General features: G+C 43.4%; 1 protein-coding gene and 2 long non-coding RNA genes across 6 annotated transcripts in view; 2 read left to right on the top strand and 1 right to left on the bottom strand.

Annotated features, from left to right (window-relative positions):
• The first annotated feature begins 662 nt into the window (after positions 1–662).
• Positions 663–23,382, top strand: part of LOC127927038 (tudor domain-containing protein 3-like) — a 43,078-nt gene continuing 20,358 nt past the window's right edge. The window contains 5 exon segments of the mRNA XM_052512690.1: positions 663–908; positions 2,791–2,875; positions 3,576–3,641; positions 16,706–16,728; positions 22,453–22,594. Coding sequence (XP_052368650.1) covers positions 871–908; positions 2,791–2,875; positions 3,576–3,641; positions 16,706–16,728; positions 22,453–22,594 — 354 coding nt within the window. The 5' untranslated portion in view covers positions 663–870.
• On the top strand, positions 3,979–4,991 carry LOC127927036 (uncharacterized). Of its 4 annotated transcripts, none has more exons than XR_008125964.1 (3): positions 3,979–4,117; positions 4,166–4,645; positions 4,934–4,991. It is a non-coding gene; the product is annotated as an uncharacterized LOC127927036 (long non-coding RNA). The 4 variants fall into 4 exon arrangements; XR_008125965.1 differs by having other exon boundaries at positions 3,979–4,357; positions 4,502–4,645; XR_008125967.1 differs by having other exon boundaries at positions 3,979–4,357; positions 4,406–4,645.
• Positions 12,432–13,761, bottom strand: LOC127927037 (uncharacterized). The gene is made up of 3 exons (XR_008125968.1): positions 13,608–13,761; positions 12,873–13,467; positions 12,432–12,767 (listed from the first exon to the last, which is right to left on the bottom strand). It is a non-coding gene; the product is annotated as an uncharacterized LOC127927037 (long non-coding RNA).

The raw sequence follows: 23,382 nt of genomic DNA, 5'->3' as shown, positions 1-23,382 counted from the left end.
AACAGATTGTAGAGGAAACAACGCAATTATCACAACACACAGGTTGTAATGTGTCCTTTTTTCTGGCTTGGGTTCCCCAGTGATTTTACCCATGCATTCTACTGGATTTTTAGTTACCCCCTAATTCTAAAATTATCTTTTGTTATATAGGCCTAGCTATTAGACTTCCTAAACTAGGCTATATGCAAGGTGTTCGACCTAAATTATGCAGAAGAACGTTGTCGCTAATTCTGGGTGCAGACCGACCCGGGACTCAACCCCAGGCCTCTTTGCAGTCAGTGACCATAGACATTAAAACCACTCTTATTGACTTGTATGTTTGTATTAGTCCATGTGTAACTCTGTGTTGTTGTATACGTCGAACTGCTTTGCTTTATCTTGGCCAGGTCACAATTGTAAATGAGAACTTGTTCTCAACTTGCCTCCCTGGTTAAATAAATAAAAATGTGCTTGTGCTCATAACAGTTCTAAGAGTGTATGTGTCTGGTCGGCAGTCGTAAAGGGAGGGGGGAAACAATGTTGAAATGGAAACATTGAAACTAATATGATTATATTTCACAGAGTGTAGTAGATAGATCATTGGATTGATAAAAGCACCGGAGATGTAGTGACTGTCTTTGCCACCGGGGCTGCTGTTTTTCTTCCTTCCCTCTTTTGCACGACAAGAATCAGATTCAACTTTGACTTCTCTTCCAACCGCAGGTCATTTGTTTTTAGTCCGGCAAAACGCTAAAAATATCCGGCTAAACTCATTGATTATCGGATTAATTATTAAAGATAAAAAAAAAAAAACAATGGATAATCCACAAATTAAATAGTTCATCGACTATATTTTCCATTTGATACTTTTTAAAATTGATTTGAAAGAAAATGGCTGAAATCAACTTAGCCCTCACTAAAGAAGGCTGGTGGGTAGCTTGTGGCTAATGTGCTAGCTAGTTAGCTACATTACACGTTCACTTTGCTAGCATAGCTTTAGCTTTTCTAGTTAACACCTCATTTAGGATCTCACATACTGTGATGCCTGTGATAATGTAGATAGATATATGACATTTCTGGCCTACGGACTGGTAACAGTAGCTAATAATTGTTATTTTGGCCGTTGATGTTGTGAATTTGTCTTGCAAATTGCTGTCAATTATTTTAGCATGTTTAGCTTTGATATGCTAACTAACAAGGCCGTGTATGCTCATTTGAAGCTAAGTAGCTACCTAGCAATACATTACTGTACTGTAGCTAGCTAGCTCTACATTACTGTACTGTAGCTAGCTAGCAATACATTACTGTACTGTAGCTACCTAGCAACACATTACTGTACTGTAGCTAGCTCTACATTACTGTACTGTAGCTACCTAGCAACACATTACTGTACTGTAGCTAGCTAGCAATACATTACTGTACTGTAGCTAACTAGCAATACATTACATTACTGTAGCTAGCTCTACATTACTGTACTGTAGCTAGCAATACATTACTGTACTGTAGCTAGCAATACATTACTGTACTGTAGCTAGCTAGCAATACATTACTGTACTGTAGCTAGCTAGCATGTAGCTCTACATTACTGTACTGTAGCTAGCAATACATTACTGTACTGTAGCTAGCTAGCAATATTACTGTACTGTAGCTAGCTAGCAACACATTACTGTACTGTAGCTAGCTAGCAATACATTACTGTACTGTAGCTAGCTAGCAACACATTACTGTACTGTAGCTAGCTAGCAATACATTACTGTACTGTAGCTAGCTAGCAATACATTACTAGCTAACAATACATTACTGTACTGTAGCTAGCTCTACATTACTGTACTGTAGCTAGCAATACATTACTGTACTGTAGCTAGCAATACATTACTGTACTGTAGCTACCTAGCAATACATTACTGTAGCTAGCTAGCTCTACATTACTGTACTGTAGCTACCTAGCAACACATTACTGTACTGTAGCTAGCTCTACATTACTGTACTGTAGCTAGCAATACATTACTGTACAGCTACAATACATTACTGTACTGTAGCTAACTAGCAATACATTACTGTACTGTAGCTAGCTCTACATTACTGTACTGTAGCTAGCAATACATTACTGTACTGTAGCTAGCAATACATTACTGTACTGTAGCTAGCTAGCAATACATTACTGTACTGTAGCTAGCTAGCAATACATTACTGTACTGTAGCTAACTAGCAATACATTACATTACTGTAGCTAGCTCTACATTACTGTACTGTAGCTAGCAATACATTACTGTACTGTAGCTAGCAATACATTACTGTACAATACATTACTGTACTGTAGCTAGCTAGCAATACATTACTGTACTGTAGCTAGCTAGCAATACATTACTGTACTGTAGCTAGCTCTACATTACTGTACTGTAGCTAGCTAGCTACATTACTGTACTGTAGCTAGCTCTACATTACTGTACTGTAGCTAGCTAGCTCTACATTACTGTACTGTAGCTAGCTAGCTCTACATTACTGTACTGTAGCTAGCTATACATTACTGTACTATAGCTAGCTCTACATTACTGTAGCTAGCTCTACATTACTGTACTGTAGCTAGCTCTACATTACTGTAGCTAGCTATTAATATATCTTCAAAGTTGATCTGCTCGTCAGTTGTTAGCTACGTTATTTAAGTACACTCGAGTGATATGCGAGTTGGCTGGCTAGCTTTTGAATTTCAATGTGTTTGTTCACTGTGGCTAGCTGGCGTGTTGTTGTTTAATAACCATTGGTTACGCCGTTGATATATGAGCCCTTTCTTTTGGTTGACCTCCTACACAGGTACCTTACAGACGAAGGAATAGAGGAGTTGAAAGGCACTTCTGAGAACCCCTCAGCTAATTACATTATTCGCATTGCACTCAATGTAAGTAGCTAGTATTCTCACATCTCTCTTCTAGTATACCAACAACAAAAACAAAAAAACGTTTTCCCCTTTCACCTGTGTCGATGGACATTTAACTGACCCCAGGGGGTTTGAGTAGAAAAGAGACGTTGTGCTTACAGTCAACCTCATTTATAAAAAATAAATAAATCAATCAAGCTTTTTACAAAAACAGGTTTGTGTAAAACAGATTCCTCTACATTGCTTTGAATATTCGTTATTGAATGTTTTGCCGGTATGTCAGATAAATGAAAGTTAAGAACAAATTCTTATTTTCAATGAGGGCCTAGGAACAGTGGGTTAACTGCCTGTTCAGGGGCAGAACGACAGATTTGTACCTTGTCAGCTCGGGGGTTTGAACTCGCAACCTTCCGGTTACTAGTCCAACGCTCTAACCACTAGGCTACCCTGCCGCCCCAATCAGACGAATCAGACTCAAACCAATCCAATAGTTTTTGACGTCCGTGACTAGGGGTGTGCTCTTGCCCACTCTGAGAGACGTGTGGAGAATCAAGATTCAGGCCAATATTTGCCAGAGCTTTCAAAACAGGTTTCTCTACATTGCTTTTCAATTGTGCATCTCGAGGTTTACTACAGGTCATCTCATTGTCGGCCTAATATGTTGGTTGGGATAAGTGTTGCTTATTTCTCCCTCCCCCTGTCTCTGTGACTATCTCTACAGAGTGACCTGAGGCCTATTGGCAGGAAGTTTCTCCCTGCGGACATCAACAGTGGCCGGGTGGAGAAGGTGAGGCAGTGTGTGTGTGTGTGTGTGTGTGTGTGTGTGTGTGTGTGTGTGTGTGTGTGTGTGTGTGTGTGTGTGTGTGTGTGTGCACCCAAGGGTCAGAGAAACTGTCAAAGATTCATAATGATTCGATACAGAACAAAAACAAAAACAAAGTTAGAACCAACAGGAATGTCTAATAGTGGATGGAGGTTAGTCAAGCTAGACTGTTATGGTCATAGATCTAATAGTGGATGGAGGTTAGTCAAGCTAGACTGTTATGGTCATAGATCTAATAGTGGATGGAGGTTAGTCAAGCTAGACTGTTATGGTCATAGATCTAATAGTGGATGGGGGTTAGTCAAGCTAGACTGCTATGGTCATAGATCTAATAGTGGATGGAGGTTAGTCAAGCTAGACTGTTATGGTCATAGATCTAATAGTGGATGGAGGTTAGTCAAGCTAGACTGCTATGGTCATAGATCTAATAGTGGATGGAGGTTAGTCAAGCTAGACTGTTATGGTCATAGATCTAATAGTGGATGGAGGTTAGTCAAGCTAGACTGCTATGGTCATAGATCTAATAGTGGATGGAGGTTAGTCAAGCTAGACTGCTATGGTCATAGATCTAATAGTGGATGGAGGTTAGTCAAGCTAGACTGCTATGGTCATAGATCTAATAGTGGATGGAGGTTAGTCAAGCTAGACTGCTATGGTCATAGATCTAATAGTGGATGGAGGTTAGTCAAGCTAGACTGTTATGGTCATAGATCTAATAGTGGATGGAGGTTAGTCAAGCTAGACTGCTATGGTCATAGATCTAATAGTGGATGGAGGTTAGTCAAGCTAGACTGTTATGGTCATAGATCTAATAGTGGATGGAGGTTAGTCAAGCTAGACTGCTATGGTCATAGATCTAATAGTGGATGGAGGTTAGTCAAGCTAGACTGCTATGGTCATAGATCTAATAGTGGATGGAGGTTAGTCAAGCTAGACTGCTATGGTCATAGATCTAATAGTGGATGGAGGTTAGTCAAGCTAGACTGTTATGGTCATAGATCTAATAGTGGATGGAGGTTAGTCAAGCTAGACTGCTATGGTCATGGATCTAATAGTGGATGGAGGTTAGTCAAACTAGACTGCTATGGTCATAGATCTAATAGTGGATGGAGGTTAGTCAAGCTAGACAGTTATGGTCATAGATCTAATAGTGGATGGGGGTTAGTCAAGCTAGACTGCTATGGTCATAGATCTAATAGTGGATGGGGGTTAGTCAAGCTAGACTGTTATGGTCATAGATCTAATAGTGGATGGAGGTTAGTCAAGCTAGACTGCTATGGTCATAGATCTAATAGTGGATGGAGGTTAGTCAAGCTAGACTGTTATGGTCATAGATCTAATAGTGGATGGGGGGTTAGTCAAGCTAGACTGCTATGGTCATAGATCTAATAGTGGATGGAGGTTAGTCAAGCTAGACTGTTATGGTCATAGATCTAATAGTGGATGGGGGTTAGTCAAGCTAGACTGTTATGGTCATAGATCTAATAGTGGATGGGGTTAGTCAAGCTAGACTGTTATGGTCATAGATCTAATAGTGGATGGAGGTTAGTCAAGCTAGACTGCTATGGTCATAGATCTAATAGTGGATGGGGGTTAGTCAAGCTAGACTGTTATGGTGAGTACCCATGCTGAAGACACATGGCAACATGGAAAGCTAACTCCTAGGCGTTTAGCTCAGTGGGCTATTTATCTCAGCCTTGAAAACAACATGCACCTGACCCGGGTTTGATACCCTGTTGGTTACACTGCCCTGTGCACGTTTGAGAAATACAGAAAAATGCACTACTTCCAAAGGCCACTAGATGTCTCTGTCACACCAGCTTTAAAATGCCTTCATTCCTTCCTTCAGCCATGTGGGGAGTTGCACTGAGTTCAACTGAGAAAAAGCCACAGATGATGACGAGGGAGATAATTAATTAATTAATTTGTATGTGAGCTAATAACCCACGGTCCTCAGAGAGCTAATAACCCACGGTTCTCCTAAAGCTCAGAGAGCTAATTACCCACGGTCCTTCTAAAGCTCAGAGAGCTAATAACCCACGGTCCTTCTAAAGCTCAGAGAGCTAATAACCCACGGTCCTTCTAAAGCAAAGAGAGCTAATAACCCACGGTCCTTCTAAAGCAAAGAGAGCTAATAACCCACGGTCCTCAGAGAGCTAATAACCCACGGTCCTTCTAAAGCAAAGAGAGCTAATAACCCACGGTCCTCAGAGAGCTAATAACCCACGGTCCTTCTAAAGCTCAGAGAGCTAATAACCCATGGTCCTCAGAGAGCTAATAACCCACGGTCCTCAGAGAGCTAATAACCCACGGTCCTTCTAAAGCTCAGAGAGCTAATAACCCACGGTCCTCCTAATGCTCAGAGAGCTAATAACCCACGGTCCTTCTAAAGCAAAGAGAGCTAATAACCCACGGTCCTCAGAGATAATAACCCCCGGTCCTCAGAGAGCTAATAACCCACGGTCCTCCTAAAGCTCAGAGAGCTAATAACCCACGGTCCTCCTAAAGCTCAGAGAGCTAATAACCCACGGTCCTCAGAGAGCTAATAACCCACGGTCCTCAGAGAGCTAATAACCCACGGTCCTCCTAAAGCTCAGAGAGCTAATAACCCACGGTCCTCCTAAAGCTCAGAGAGCTAATAACCCACGGTCCTCCTAAAGCTCAGAGAGCTAATAACCCACGGTCCTCAGAGAACTAATAACCCACGGTCCTCAGAGAGCTAATAACCCACAGTCCTCAGAGAGCTAATAACCCACGGTCCTCAGAGAGCTAATAACCCACGGTCCTCAGAGAGCTAATAACCCACGGTCCTCAGAGAGCTAATAACCCACGGTCCTCAGAGAGATAATAACCCACGGTCCTCAGAGAGCTAATAACCCACGGTCCTCCTAAAGCTCAGAGAGCTAATAACCCACGGTCCTCAGAGAGCTAATAACCCACGGTCCTCAGAGAGATAATAAACCACGGTCCTCAGAGATAATAACCCACGGTCCTCAGAGATAATAACCCACGTTCCTAAGAGAGATAATAACCCACGGTCCTCAGAGAGCTAATAACCCACGGTCCTCAGAGAGCTAATAACCCACGGTCCTCAGAGATAATAACCCACAGTCCTCAGAGATAATAACCCACGGTCCTCAGAGATAATAACCCACGGTCCTCAGAGAGCTAATAACCCACGGTCCTCAGAGAGATAATAACCCACGGTCCTCAGAGATAATAACCCACGGTCCTCAGAGATAATAACCCACGGTCCTCAGAGAGCTAATAACCCACGGTCCTCAGAGAGATAATAACCCACGGTCCTCAGAGATAATAACCCACGGTCCTCAGAGAGCTAATAACCCACGGTCCTCAGAGAGATAATAACCCACGGTCCTCAGAGAGATAATAACCCACGGTCCTCAGAGAGATAATAACCCACGGTCCTCAGAGATAATAACCCACGGTCCTCCTAAGGCTCTGTATAAGATATTGCACTCCTTTCAGGTAAGTCCAACTCCCACTCTGCATTAGTCTAACAGGGGAAGCGCCATCAATGCTGGTGATTCAGAATGTCTCAGTCTGTCTGCATTACGTTACTATCATCTTTGCTTGGCTCTTTTCCCAGAGTTGGTTATCACTAGACTGCAATTAATATGTACTGCATTTACAAAGAGGTGATTGAATATGCCGTAGATTGCCAGCTCTTGGAGCCCAGAAACCATTTTAATTGGAACGTGTAAACCTCAGTTGAATGTAAACGAGGGAACCAGCTGTGAAAAGAACCATCTGAGTAGTGTTATTTCTTTATGGCTTTTTAGTTGCCACTTCTCTGTTTACAACATGGACCTGAAGAACAAACACACTCTGTTTAACGGTACATCAGCGTTAAGGGAGGTCAGGTACATGATCGTTAAGAAAGGTCAGGTACATGATCGTTAAGGAAGGTCAGGTACATGGTCGTTAAGGAAGGTCAGGTACATGATCGTTAAGGAAGATCAGGTACATGATCGTTAAGGAAGTTTAGGTACATGGTCGTTAAGGAAGGTCAGGTACATGATCGTTAAGGAAGGTCAGGTACATGATCGTTAAGGAAGGTCAGGTACATGGTCGTTAAGGAAGGTCAGGTACATGATCGTTAAGGAAGGTCAGGTACATGATCGTTAAGGAAGGTCAGGTACATGGTCGTTAAGGAAGGTCAGGTACATGGTCGTTAAGGAAGGTCAGGTACATGGTCGTTAAGGAAGGTCAGGTACATGATCGTTAAGGAAGGTCAGGTATATGGCCGGTAAGGAAGGTCAGGTACATGGTCGTTAAGGAAGGTCAGATATATGGCCGGTAAGGAAGGTCAGGTACATGATCGTTAAGGAAGGTCAGGTACATGATCGTTAAGGAAGGTCAGGTACATGATCGTTAAGGAAGGTCAGGTACATGGTCGTTAAGGAAGGTCAGGTACATGATCGTTAAGGAAGGTCAGGTACATGATCGTTAAGGAAGATCAGGTACATGATCGTTAAGGAAGGTTAGGTACATGGTCGTTAAGGAAGGTCAGGTACATGATCGTTAAGGAAGATCAGGTACATGATCGTTAAGGAAGGTTAGGTACATGGTCGTTAAGGAAGGTCAGGTACATGATCGTTAAGGAAGATCAGGTACATGATCGTTAAGGAAGTTTAGGTACATGGTCGTTAAGGAAGGTCAGGTACATGATCGTTAAGGAAGATCAGGTACATGATCGTTAAGGAAGGTTAGGTACATGGTCGTTAAGGAAGGTCAGGTACATGATCGTTAAGGAAGGTCAGGTACATGATCGTTAAGGAAGGTCAGGTACATGGTCGTTAAGGAAGGTCAGGTACATGGTCGTTAAGGAAGGTCAGGTACATGATCGTTAAGGAAGGTCAGGTATATTGCCGGTAAGGAAGGTCAGGTACATGGTCGTTAAGGAAGGTCAGATATATGGCCGGTAAGGAAGGTCAGGTACATGATCGTTAAGGAAGGTCAGATATATGGTCGGTAAGGAAGGTCAGGTACATGATCGTTAAGGAAGGTCAGGTACATGATCGTTAAGGAAGGTCAGGTACATGATCGTTAAGGAAGGTCAGGTACATGGTCGTTAAGGAAGGTCAGGTACATGGTCGTTAAGGAAGGTCAGGTACATGGTCGTTAAGGAAGGTCAGGTACATGGTCGTTAAGGAAGATCAGGTACATGGTCGTTAAGGAAGGTCAGGTACATGGTCGTTAAGGAAGGTCAGGTACATGGTCGTTAAGAAAGGTCAGGTACATGGTCGTTAAGAAAGGTCAGGTACATGATCGTTAAGGAAGGTCAGGTACATGATCGTTAAGGAAGGTCAGGTACATGGTCGTTAAGGAAGGTCAGGTACATGGTCGTTAAGGAAGGTCAGGTACATGATCGTTAAGGAAGGTCAGGTACATGGTCGTTAAGAAAGGTCAGGTACATGATCGTTAAGGAAGGTCAGGTACATGATCGTTAAGGAAGGTCAGGTACATGATCGTTAAGGAAGGTCAGGTACATGGTCGTTAAGGAAGGTCAGGTACATGATCGTTAAGGAAGGTCAGGTACATGGTCGTTAAGAAAGGTCAGGTACATGATCGTTAAGGAAGGTCAGGTACATGATCGTTAAGGAAGGTCAGGTACATACGCATTAAGGAAGGTCAGGTACATGATCGTTAAGGAAAGTCAGGTACATGATCGTTAAGGAAGGTCAGGTATATGACCGTTAAGGAAGGTCAGGTATATGGCCGGTAAGGAAGGTCAGGTATATGGCCGGTAAGGAAGGTCAGGTACATGATCGTTAAGGAAGGTCAGGTACTTAAGCATTAAGGAAGGTCAGGTACATGATCGTTACGGAAGGTCAGGTACATGATCGTTACGGAAGGTCAGGTACATGATCGTTAAGGAAGGTCAGGTACATGGTCGTTAAGGAAGGTCAGGTACTTAAGCATTAAGGAAGGTCAGGTACTTAAGCATTAATGAAGGTCAGGTACATGGTCATTAAGGAAGGTCAGGTACATGGTCATTAAGGAATGTCAGGTACATGTTCGTTAAGGAAGGTCAGGTACATGATCGTTAAGGAAGGTCAGGTACATGATCGTTAAGGAAGGTCAGGTACATGATCGTTAAGGAAGGTCAGGTACATGATCGTTAAGGAAGGTCAGGTACATGATCGTTAAGGAAGGTCAGGTACATGATCGTTAAGGAAGGTCAGGTACATGATCGTTAAGGAAGGTCAGGTACATGATCGTTAAGGAAGGTCAGGTACATGATCGTTAAGGAAGGTCAGGTACATGAGCATTAAGGAAGGTCAGGAACATGGTCGTTAAGGAAGGTCAGGTACATGGTCATTAAGGAAGGTCAGATACATGAGCATTAAGGAAGGTCAGGTACATGATCATTAAGGAAGGTCAGGTATATGATCGTTAAGGAAGGTCAGGTACATAAGCATTAAGGAAGGTCAGGTACATGATCGTTAAGGAAGGTCAGGTACATAAGCATTAAGGAAGGTCAGGTACATGATTGTTAAGGAAGGTCAGGTACATAAGCATTAAGGAAGGTCAGGTACATGATCGTTAAGGAAGGTCAGGTACATGGTCGTTAAGGAAGGTCAGGTACATAAGCATTAAGGAAGGTCAGGTACATGATCGTCAGGTACATAAGCATTAAGGAAGGTCAGGTACATGAGCATTAAGGAAGGTCAGGTACATGATCGTTAAGGAAGGTCAGGTACATAAGCATTAAGAAAGGTCAGGTACTTACAGTTGAAGTTTACATACACCTAAGCCAAATGCATTTAAAATCAGTTTTTCACAATTCCTGAAATTTAATCCTGGCAAAAATTCCCTGTCTTAGGTCATTTAGGATCACCACTATTTTAAGAATGTGAAATGTCAGAATAATAGTAGAGAGAATTATTTCTTTCAGTTTTTATTTTTTCCATCACATTCCCAGTGGGTCAGAAGTTTACATACACTCAATTAGTATTTGGTAGCATTGCCTTTAAATTGTTTAACTTGGGTGAAACGTTTCGGGTAGCCTTCCACAAGCTTCCCACAATAAGTTGGGGGAATTTTCCAAGCTGTTTAGAGGCTCAGTCAACTTAGTGTATGTAAACTTCTGACCCACTGGAATTGTGAAACAGTGAAGTAATAAGTGAAATAATATGTTTGTAAACAATTGTTGGAAACATTAATTGTGTCAACGCACAAAGTAGATGTCCTAACCGACTTTCCTAAACTATAGTTAGTTAACAAAACATGTGTGGAGTGGTTGAAACATGAGTTTTAATGACTCCAACCTAAGTGTATGTAAACTAGTTTTAATGACTCCAACCTAAGTGTATGTAAACTAGTTTTAATGACTCCAACCTAAGTGTATGTAAACTAGTTTTAATGACTCCAACCTAAGTGTATGTAAACTAGTTTTAATGACTCCAACCAAAGTGTATGTAAACTAGTTTTAATGACTCCAACCTAAGTGTATGTAAACTCTCCAACCTAAGTGTATGTAAACTCGTCTTAATGACTCCAACCTAAGTGTATGTAAACTAGTTTTAATGACTCCAACCTAAGTGGGTGTAAACTCGTCTTAATGACTCCAACCTAAGTGTATGTAAACTAGTTTTAATGACTCCAACCTAAGTGGATGTAAACTAGTTTTAATGACTCCAACCTAAGTGTATGTAAACTAGTTTTAATGACTCCAACCTAAGTGGGTGTAAACTCGTCTTAATGACTCCAACCTAAGTGGATGTAAACTCGTCTTAATGACTCCAACCTAAGTGTATGTAAACTAGTTTTAATGACTCCAACCTAAGTGGGTGTAAACTCGTCTTAATGACTCCAACCTAAGTGTATGTAAACTAGTTTTAATGACTCCAACCTAAGTGTATGTAAACTAGTTTTAATGACTCCAACCTAAGTGTATGTAAACTAGTTTTAATGACTCCAACCTAAGTGGATGTAAACTAGTTTTAATGACTCCAACCTAAGTGGGTAAACTCGTCTTAATGACTAACCTAAGTGTATGTAAACTAGTTTTAATGACTCCAACCTAAGTGGGTGTAAACTCGTCTTAATGACTCCAACCTAAGTGGATGTAAACTGTTTTAATGACTCCAACCTAAGTGTATGTAAACTAGTTTTAATGACTCCAACCTAAGTGGATGTAAACTAGTTTTAATGACTCCAACCTAAGTGTATGTAAACTAGTTTTAATGACTCCAACCTAAGTGGATGTAAACTAGTTTTAATGACTCCAACCTAAGTGTATGTAAACTAGTTTTAATGACTCCAACCTAAGTGGGTGTAAACTCGTTTTAATGACTCCAACCTAAGTGGATGTAAACTAGTTTTAATGACTCCAACCTAAGTGGATGTAAACTAGTTTTAATGACTCCAACCTAAGTGGATGTAAACTAGTTTTAATGACTCCAACCTAAGTGGATGTAAACTAGTTTTAATGACTCCAACCTAAGTGGATGTAAACTAGTTTTAATGACTCCAACCTAAGTGGATGTAAACTCGTTTTAATGACTCCAACCTAAGTGTATGTAAACTAGTTTTAATGACTCCAACCTAAGTGGATGTAAACTCGTCTTAATGACTCCAACCTAAGTGGATGTAAACTGTAATGACTCCAACCTAAGTGTATGTAAACTTAATGACTCCAACCTAAGTGGATGTAAACTAGTTTTAATGACTCCAACCTAAGTGGGTGTAAACTCGTCTTAATGACTCCAACCTAAGTGGATGTAAACTAGTTTTAATGACTCCAACCTAAGTGGATGTAAACTAGTTTTAATGACTCCAACCTAAGTGGATGTAAACTAGTTTTAATGACTCCAACCTAAGTGGATGTAAACTAGTTTTAATGACTCCAACCTAAGTGGATGTAAACTAGTTTTAATGACTCCAACCTAAGTGGATGTAAACTAGTTTTAATGACTCCAACCTAAGTGGATGTAAACTAGTTTTAATGACTCCAACCTAAGTGGATGTAAACTAGTTTTAATGACTCCAACCTAAGTGTATGTAAACTAGTTTTAATGACTCCAACCTAAGTGGATGTAAACTAGTTTTAATGACTCCAACCTAAGTGGATGTAAACTAGTTTTAATGACTCCAACCTAAGTGGGTGTAAACTAGTTTTAATGACTCCAACCTAAGTGTATGTAAACTAGTTTTAATGACTCCAACCTAAGTGGGTGTAAACTAGTTTTAATGACTCCAACCTAAGTGGATGTAAACTAGTTTTAATGACTCCAACCTAAGTGGATGTAAACTAGTTTTAATGACTCCAACCTAAGTGGATGTAAACTAGTTTTAATGACTCCAACCTAAGTGTATGTAAACTAGTTTTAATGACTCCAACCTAAGTGGATGTAAACTAGTTTTAATGACTCCAACCTAAGTGTATGTAAACTAGTTTTAATGACTCCAACCTAAGTGGATGTAAACTAGTTTTAATGACTCCAACCTAAGTGGATGTAAACTAGTTTTAATGACTCCAACCTAAGTGGATGTAAACTAGTTTTAATGACTCCAACCTAAGTGGATGTAAACTAGTTTTAATGACTCCAACCTAAGTGTATGTAAACTAGTTTTAATGACTCCAACCTAAGTGTATGTAAACTAGTTTTAATGACTCCAACCTAAGTGTATGTAAACTAGTTTTAATGACTCCAACCTAAGTGTATGTAAACTAGTTGTAATGACTCCAACCTAAGTGTATGTAAACTAGTTTTAATGACTCCAACCTAAGTGGATGTAAACTAGTTTTAATGACTCCAACCTAAGTGTATGTAAACTAGTGTTAATGACTCCAATCTAAGTGGATATAAACTAGTTTTAATGACTCCAATCTAAGTGTATGTAAACTAGTTTTAATGACTCCAACCTAAGTGTATGTAAACTAGTTTTAATGACTCCAACCTAAGTGTGTGTAAACTAGTTTTAATGACTCCAACCTAAGTGTATGTAAACTAGTTTTAATGACTCCAACCTAAGTGGATGTAAACTTCCCGACAACTGTAAAAGCAGTCAGGTCCATTTGAGCGAGGAGACGGCGAGGGCAGCTCAATTCAATAAACTTTATTCATCCCAGAGGAGCAGTTATTGATGCTGGAACCATCTGGTGAGGTTGTTTGCCAGTTCCTGGTTACAAGGCTGATGTCTTTACTGCAACAAACCCTGACATTAGGACACACCGGAGCGGAGAAAATATCCTTATTGGACAAGTTCAGCTCCCCTCTCGCTTTGTCTGTTTTCATCTGTTTGGTGCTTAATGAATACGGACCCCTAACTCACTCTCTGGCTGTACTAAAAGGTTTTTGCTACAGTGTGCCCTAATGAATACGGACCCCTAACTCACTCTCTGGCTGTACTAAAAGGTTTTTGCTACAGTGTGCCCTAATGAATACGGACCCCTAACTCACTCTCTGGCTGTACTAAAAGGTTTTTGCTACAGTGTGCCCTAATGAATACGGACCCCTAACTCACTCTCTGGCTGTACTAAAAGGTTTTTGCTACAGTGTGCCCTAATGAATACGGACCCCTAACTCACTCTCTGTCTGTACTAAAAGGTTTTTGCTACAGTGTGCTCTAATGAATACGGACCCCTAACTCACTCTCTGGCTGTACTAAAAGGTTTTTGCTACAGTGTGCTCTAATGAATACGGACCCCTAACTCACGCCCTCAGTCTCTGGCTGTACTAAAAGGTTTTTGCTACAGTGTGCCCTAATGAATACGGACCCCTAAACTCACTCTCTGGCTGTACTAAAAGGTTTTTGCTACAGTGTGCCCCAATGAATACGGACCCCTAACTCACTCTCTGGCTGTACTAAAAGGTTTTGCTACAGTGTGCCCTAATGAATACGGACCCTAACTCACTCTCTGTCTGTACTAAAAGGTTTTTGCTACAGTGTGCCCTAATGAATACGGACCCCAACTCACTCTCTGGCTGTACTAAACTACTTTTTGCTCCCTGTGCCCAGATGAATACGGACCCTAACTCACTCTCTGGCTGTACTAAAAGGTTTTTCTACAGTGTGCCCAGATCATGGTAGGACCCTAACTCACTCTCTGGCTGTACTAAACAGGTTTTGCTAGTTCAGTGTGCCCTAATGAATACCTGACCCCAACTCACTCTCTGGCTGTACCCAAAGGTTTTTGCTACAGTGTGCCCTGTCCCAGATCAGTACGGACCCACCTCACTCTCTGGCTGTACTAAAAACTTTTTGCACAGTGTCCCAGATCAGGTAGGACAACTAAGTTCACTCTCTGGCTGTACCAAACCTGTCCCAGATTTTTGCTCCAGTGTGCCCTAATGAATACGGACCCCTAACTCACTACTAGTCTGTACCTAAGATCAGGTTTGTGAACCAGTGTGCTTCAATTAACACCCAGATCAGGTTGTCTTGTCCCAGATCTTTTCCATCAACCTAGTTCAAACACCTGTCCCAGATCAGTTGAGATGGTACTAGTTCAAATACCTGTCAGGTCCCAGAAGGTGAGGACAACTACTAGTTCAAACACCTCCCAGATCAGGACAACTAGGAGTCTCAGGGAGCCCCCAGGAGATACAACTACTAGTTCAAACGGACACACCCAGATCAGGTAGGCAACTACTAGTTCAAACACCTGTCCCAGATCAGGTAGAGTACAACTACTAGTTCAAACACCTGTCCCAGATCAGGTAGAGTACAACTACTAGTTCAAACACCTGTCCCAGATCAGGTAGAGAACAACTACTAGTTCAAACACCTGTCCCAGATCAGGTAGAGAACAACTACTAGTTCAGACACCTGTCCCAGATCAGGTAGAGAACAACTACTAGTTCAAACACCTGTCCCAGATCAGGTAGAGAACAACTACTTGTTTAAACACCTGTCCCAGATCAGGTAGATAACAACTACTAGTTCAAACACCTGTCCCAGATCAGGTAGAGAACAACTACTAGTTCAAATACCTGTCCCAGATCAGGTAGATAACAACTACTATTTCAAATACCTGTCCCAGATCAGGTAGAGAACAACTAACTACTAGTTCAAACACCTGTCCCAGATCAGGTAGAGAACAACTACTAGTTCAAACACCTGTCCCAGATCAGGTAGATAACAACTACTATTTCAAATACCTGTCCCAGATCAGGTAGAGAACAACTAACTACTAGTTCAAACACCTGTCCCAGATCAGGTAGAGAACAACTACTAGTTCAAACACCTGTCCCAGATCAGGTAGAGAACAACTACTAGTTCAAATACCTGTCCCAGATCAGGTAGATAACAACTACTAGTTCAAACACCTGTCCCAGATCAGGTAGATAACAACTACTAGTTCAAATACCTGTCCCAGATCAGGTAGACAACAACTAGTTCAAATACCTGTCCCAGATCAGGTAGAGAACAACTACTAGTTCAAACACCTGTCCCAGATCAGGTAGAGAACAACTACTAGTTCAAACACCTGTCCCAGATCAGGTAGATAACAACTACTAGTTCAAATACCTGTCCCAGATCAGGTAGAGAACAACTACTAGTTCAAATACCTGTCCCAGATCAGGTAGAGAACAACTACTAGTTCAAACACCTGTCCCAGATCAGGTAGAGAACAACTACTAGTTTAAACACCTGTCCCAGATCAGGTAGATAACAACTACTAGTTCAAACACCTGTCCCAGATCAGGTAGAGAACAACTACTAGTTCAAACACCTGTCCCAGATCAGGTAGAGAACAACTACTAGTTCAAACACCTGTCCCAGATCAGGTAGAGAACAACTACTAGTTCAAATACCTGTCCCAGATCAGGTAGAGAACAACTACTAGTTCAAACACCTGTCCCAGATCAGGTAGATAACAACTACTAGTTCAAATACCTGTCCCAGATCAGGTAGAGAACAACTACTAGTTCAAACACCTGTCCCAGATCAGGTAGAGAACAACTACTAGTTCAAACACCTGTCCCAGATCAGGTAGAGAACAACTACTAGTTCAAATACCTGTCCCAGATCAGGTAGAGAACAACTACTAGTTCAAACACCTGTCCCAGATCAGGTAGAGAACAGTGAATCCTTCCTCTTTAACCCTCTATAGTCCACGGCACAGTGAATCCTTCCTCTTTAACCCTCTATAGTCCATGTCCACGGCACAGTGAATCCTTCCTCTTTAACCCTCTATAGTCCATGTCCACGGCACAGTGAATCCTTCCTCTTTAACCCTCTATAGTCCATGTCCACGGCACAGTGAATCCTTCCTCTTTAACCCCCTATAGTCCATGTCCACGGCACAGTGAATCCTTCCTCTTTAACCCTCTATAGTCCATGTCCACGGCACAGTGAATCCTTCCTCTTTAACCCCCTATAGTCCATGTCCACGGCACAGTGAATCCTTCCTCTTTAACCCCCTATAGTCCATGTCCACGGCACAGTGAATCCTTCCTCTTTAACCCCCTATAGTCCATGTCCACGGCACAGTGAATCCTTCCTCTTTAACCCTCTATAGTCCATGTCCACGGCACAGTGAATCCTTCCTCTTTAACCCTCTATAGTCCATGTCCACGGCACAGTGAATCCTTCCTCTTTAACCCCCTATAGTCCATGTCCATGGCACAGTGAATCGAGACTCTCACGAAACGGTTGTTTTGCTCTATAGGACACCAACAAGCCTCTGTCCCCGGGAAACGAGTTTAAAAAATGAATGGGAAGATATATGGAGATAGTTTAAGTGCCAACAATAAGGGATAAAATACACGATCCAAAAATTATAAATAGTTTCCCGATCTTATATCTCTTAGATATAGGACAGACACTTCAGAACAAACTTCCTTATGATGTTTTTTTTTTTGGGGGGGTTTATCTGTTCCATGCAGTGAATCTGTTATTCAATGTGCTTCTATTGTCTAATAGCCGTAAGGCCAAATTTAAAAAAATCCACCAAAAACATATTTTTTAATAATAATTCCATATGTTAGCTTAGTAAAGAAATGCAATTTTATGACCTTTTAAAACAATTCCATATAGCTTAGTAAGGAAATGCCATTTTATGACCTTTTTAAAACAATTCCATATAGCTTAGTAAGGAAATGCCATTTTATGACCTTTTTAAAACAATTCCATATAGCTTAGTAAGGAAATGCCATTTTATGACCTTTTTAAAACAATTCCATATAGCTTAGTAAGGAAATGCCATTTTATGACCTTTTAAAACAATTCCATATAGCTTAGTAAGGAAATGCCATTTTATGACCTTTTTAAAACAATTCCATATAGCTTAGTAAGGAGATGCCATTTTATGACCTTTTAAAACAATTCCATATAGCTTAGTAAGGAAATGCCATTTTATGACCTTTTAAAACAATTCCATATAGCTTAGTAGACCCCCCCCCCCGCCTTGTTAGACAGGGCTTTTTCACTTTTTCTTTTTATAAGGAAATGCCATTTTATGACATTTCAATTGATTTCCCCCAAAATATATTAGTACTCTGAATGTGTACCTCATGTAAAAATGACTGCAGAAAGGAACTGTCTTGGTGACACACTGTTGCTATCGATTATGAATTACCATTTAGAAGTGGATACAGTACAAATCACCTCCTGTTGACTGTATAGACCTGTAGACTGACCTGCAGACTGACCTATAGACTGACCTGTATAGACCTGTACACTGACCTGTAGACTGACCTGTAGACTGACCTGTATAGACCTGTAGACTGACCTGCAGACTGACCTGTATAGACCTGTAGACTGACCTGTAGACTGACCTGTAGACTGACCTGCATAGACCTGTAGACTGACCTGCAGACTGACCTGTAGACTGACCTGCAGACTGACCTGTATAGACCTGTAGACTGACCTGTAGACTGACCTGTATAGGCCTGTAGACTGACCTGTAGACTGACCTGCATAGACCTGTAGACTGACCTGTAGACTGACCTGTAGACTGACCTGTATAGGCCTGTAGACTGACCTGTAGACTGACCTGTATAGACCTGTAGACTGACCTGTAGACTGACCTGTAGACTGACCTGTATAGACCTGTAGACTGACCTGTAGACTGACCTGCAGACTGACCTGTATAGGCCTGTAGACTGACCTGTAGACTGACCTGCATAGACCTGTAGACTGACCTGTAGACTGACCTGTAGACTGACCTGTATAGACCTGTAGACTGACCTGTAGACTGACCTGCATAGACCTGTAGACTGGTGCTGCTTCACTCCTGTCAACCAATCAGCCAGTATCGTAGATCCTCATTTTCAACCAAAACTCTCGTCTTGCTTTTGAAATGGAAGCACAGACCGATGTTGATGACTTTCTGAACTTCCTCAGCCCCCTCCCTCCCTCCCTCCCTCCCTCCCTCCCTCCCTCCCTCCCTCCCTCCGTCCCTCCCTCCCTCCCTCCCTCCTCCCTCCCCCGGCCTCCATCTCTCTCGCTTTCTTCTCCTCTCTCTGCAATTTCCACTCCTCAGTGGCTGATCCGCTACCAATCCGTTTCCTTAATTACAACTCCATCCAAGCAGCGTCCGCGGCGACGGCTGCCGTGGCGACCAGCCAGCCCCTACAGGTGGAGTGGCCGGAGAGGAACGCTGAGTCCCACATGGTTCCCTATTATCTATGGACTCAAAACGATGTTAGTGCACTACAAAGGGGATTAGGGTCCCATTTGGGACGGAGAGGAGAGCTTGCCCGGAATCTATCCGCGAGGAGAGAACAGTACAACCCTTTTATTATGGCAACACTAACTAGTGTCTGTTCTGTTGATATCAGCTAGCTCTGATAGTGGAGAGAGAGAGAGGGAGGGAGGGAGGGAGGGAGGGAGAAAGAGGGAGTGAGGGAGAGAGAGAGAAAAGGAAACAGAACGAGATGGATGAGAGGATGGATAGAAGGAAACAGAAAGAGGTTAGTTTGTAATGGCGTGCAGCCCAATTCGTTCCACAGTGTCATTATGAGACAGTACCCTGAGAGAGGATCCTGCTCCAGTCCCAGCTAGCTCTGATAGTGGAGGGAGGGAGGGAGGATCCTGCTCCAGTCCCAGCTAGCTCTGATAGTGGAGGGAGGGAGGATCCTGCTCCAGTCCCAGCTAGCTCTGATAGTGGAGGGAGGGAGGATCCTGCTCCAGTCCCAGCTAGCTCTGATAGTGGAGGGAGGGAGGATCCTGCTCCAGTCCCAGCTAGCTCTGATAGTGGAGGGAGGGAGGACCCTGCTCCAGTCCCAGCTAGCTCTGATAGTGGAGGGAGGGAGGACCCTGCTCCAGTCCCAGCTAGCTCTGATAGTGGAGGGAGGGAGGACCCTGCTCCAGTCCCAGCTAGCTCTGATAGTGGAGGGAGGGAGGGAGACAGCTCCAAGCTGTCTGAGCCGCTTGATAGAGACGTACTGGGTCATTGGGTTGGACCCTGTACTGGGCCATTGGGGGAGGGGACCCTGCTCCAGTCCCAGCCATTGGGTTGGACGACTGGGCCATTGGGTTGGACGTGCTGGGCCATTGGGTTGGAGGGACGTAGCTGGGTCATTGGGTTGGACGACCGGGCCATTGGGTTGGACGTACTGGGCCATTGGGTTGGGACGACCTGGGCCCATTGGGTTGGAGTGGACTGGGCCATTGGGTTGGAAGTACTGGGCCATTGGGTTGGACGACCTGTCCCAGCTAGCTCTGATTGGGGGAGGAGGACGTACTGAGCCCAGCTGGGTTGGTGGAGGGAGGGAGGATCGTGCTCCAGTGGGCCATTGGGTTGGGAGGACGTGCTGAGCCATTGGGTTGGACGTGCTGGGCCATTGGGTTGGACGTACTGGGCCATTGGGTTGGACGCTCCAGTCCCAGGCCATTGGGGGAGGACGTCCAGTCCCAGCTAGGCCATTGGGTTGGAGGACTGGGCCATTGGGTTGACGTAGTGGGCCGTTGGGTTGGACCCTGCTCGGGCCATTGGGATAGTGGGACGTCCCGGGCCATTGGGTTGGACGTAGCTAGGTCATTGGGTTGGGACGTACTGGGCCATTGGGTTGGACGTACTGGGCCATTGGGTTGGACGTACTGGGCCATTGGGTTGGACGTACTGGGCCATTGGGTTGGACGTACTGGGCCATTGGGTTGGACGTACTGGGCCATTGGGTTGGAAGTACTTGGGCCTGGGCCATTGGGTTGGACGTACTGGGCCATTGGGTTGGACGTACTGGGCCATTGGGTTGGACGTACTGGGCCATTGGGTTGGACGTACTGGGCCATTGGGTTGGACGTACTGGGCCATTGGGTTGGACGTACTGGGCCATTGGGTTGGACGTACTGGGCCATTGGGTTGGACGTACTGGGTCATTGGGTTGGACGTACTGGGCCATTGGGTTGGACGTACTGGGCCATTGGGTTGGACGTACTGGGCCATTGGGTTGGACGTACTGGGCCATTGGGTTGGACGTACTGGGCCATTGGGTTGGACGTACTGGGCCATTGGGTTGGACGTACTGGGCCATTGGGTTGGACGTACTGGGCCATTGGGTTGGACGTACTGGGCCATTGGGTTGGACGTACTGGGCCATTGGGTTGGACGTACTGGGCCATTGGGTTGGACGTACTGAGCCATTGGGTTGGACGTGAAATCCCTAATTGCTGCATCAGCAGCTGGACATCCCTCTAAGTCCCTGTGCTTTTTAATGAGAGGACTAGGGAGGCTGAATTCCAAATAGCACCTTATTTCCCATCAGGCTTTGGTCAAAAGTAGTGCACTACATAGGGAATAGGATCCCGTTTGGGACGCGGGCCGGGGGCTCAGAGGTGGTGGTGATCAGAACTGGGCTGTTAATTTAAAATGAGAACGGTCTGAACCGGGGAATGGGATTATTCCTAGTGTGTGTCCCAATTTGGGCCCCCCCTATTCCCTATATAGTGCACTACTTTTGGCCACAGGCCATGCCCTATCCAGACCACTTTTCTAAATGACACATCTGTGTTTCTATAGGGTGCTATTTCAGGACACAATCCCTCAGTCTCACCATCCTACTGCCACACAGCGTGTCATTTAGAAGAGTGGTCTGGATAGGGCACGGTCTGACAGGACAGAGAGGGTTTGTGGGTAACGTAAGCTAAGCTGTTCTTTTGGCACGGCTAGCCCTTGTTGGACAGTAGCCATCACAGGCATAGCTGGCTGGATGAAGAGTTTTAGGAAGGGAAAAATGAATCGTGATGATTTGTTGTTTTTACTTTTCTAATTAAAGCTGCCCCCCAAACCCCCCCCCAAAAACTGCTTTCACACCAATACACTGTCTGTTCTGTCTGTTGTTTGTGCCGTTCTTACAGAGATCGACATCTATTGTTGGTCCTTCTGTAGCTCAGTTGGTAGAGCATGGCGCTTGTAACGCCAGGTTAGTGGGTTCAATTCCCGGGACCACCCATACGTAGAATGTATGCACACGTGACTGTAAGTCGCTTTGGATAAAAGCGTCAGCTAAATGGCATATATTATTATATATATTATTTATCAATCTCCTGCTGTTGTTTTTGTCCTATCCAGTATTAGGTTAACCTGTGCTTCCATTCCATTACTGTCGCCAGTCTGGATGAAATGTACCTGTAAACATGCTCCATGTAAACCTATTATAGTCAATCTCCTCGTTTGTTTGTTTGTTTGTTTGTTTGTTTGTTTGTTTGTTTTGGCATTGGTTTATTAAGCTTCCTTTAACCGCTTAATTGATTTGATCTACTGAGCTCTCCGTTTAATACACAATGGGTTCTCTATGGAGCTGTCCTCTGGCCTCCCTAATTCACCCCCCCCGTATTGTTTTATATCTTTTAGCCTGAACACCCCTCCAGGAACCAAGGTGAAGGTCCTTGGTACGGTCCAGGTGAAGAATGGCATTCTGCTTCTGGACGACTCCAAGATCTCCGTCCTCGGAGGGGAGGTCGACCACATGATGGAGAAATGGGAACTGCAAAGGGTGAGGAAGAGGAGGTGTTTTTTACCCTTCGTTTTACAGCAGACTGTCTCTGTGACTGTGTTCCAAACAGGACCTTATTTCCTACATAGGGCGTGCACTTCAAAAGTAGTGCACTAGACTCTTTATACTATACGGGGAATAGAGGGCCTGCACCTCAAATGGTGGTGTTTATTACGCTGTTAATGGACAGTTGTTCGTCCTGTCTGGTTCAAAGGACCATGCAAAAGGTTGTCCTGAAGGGCGTTGTAAAGGGCGTTGTAAAGGGCTTTGTAAAGGTTGTCCTGAAGGGCTTTGGGTAAAGGGCGTACTAAAGGGCGTTGTAAAGGGCGTTGTAAAGGGCGTTGTAAAGGGCGTACTAAAGGGCGTTGTAAAGGGCGTACTAAAGGGCGTTGTAAAGGGCGTACTAAAGGGCGTACTAAAGGGTGTTGTAAAGGGCGTTGTAAAGGGCGTTGTAAAGGGTGTTGTAAAGGGCGTACTAAAGGGTGTACTAAAGGGCGTACTAAAGGGCGTTGTAAAGGGCGTTGTAAAGGGCGTACTAAAGGGCGTACTAAAGGGTGTACTAAAGGGTGTTGTAAAGGGTGTTGTAAAGGGTGATGTAAAGGGTGTTGTAAAGGGTGTTGTAAAGGGCGTTAAAGGGGCGTACTAAAGGGTGTACTAAAGGGTGTACTAAAGGGTGTTGTAAAGGGCGTTGTAAAGGGGTTTTTAGATTTTTACATCAGCAAATAACCTTCAATTCATAAAATTGTATCTGTTATATAAATTAATACATTTATTCAATTACATTTTTT

The sequence above is a fragment of the Oncorhynchus keta genome, unplaced genomic scaffold (genome assembly GCF_023373465.1).
Source record: "Oncorhynchus keta strain PuntledgeMale-10-30-2019 unplaced genomic scaffold, Oket_V2 Un_contig_911_pilon_pilon, whole genome shotgun sequence".
Classification (NCBI taxonomy): Eukaryota; Metazoa; Chordata; class Actinopteri; order Salmoniformes; family Salmonidae; genus Oncorhynchus; species Oncorhynchus keta.
This window is presented reverse-complemented; position numbering and strand designations above follow the sequence as displayed.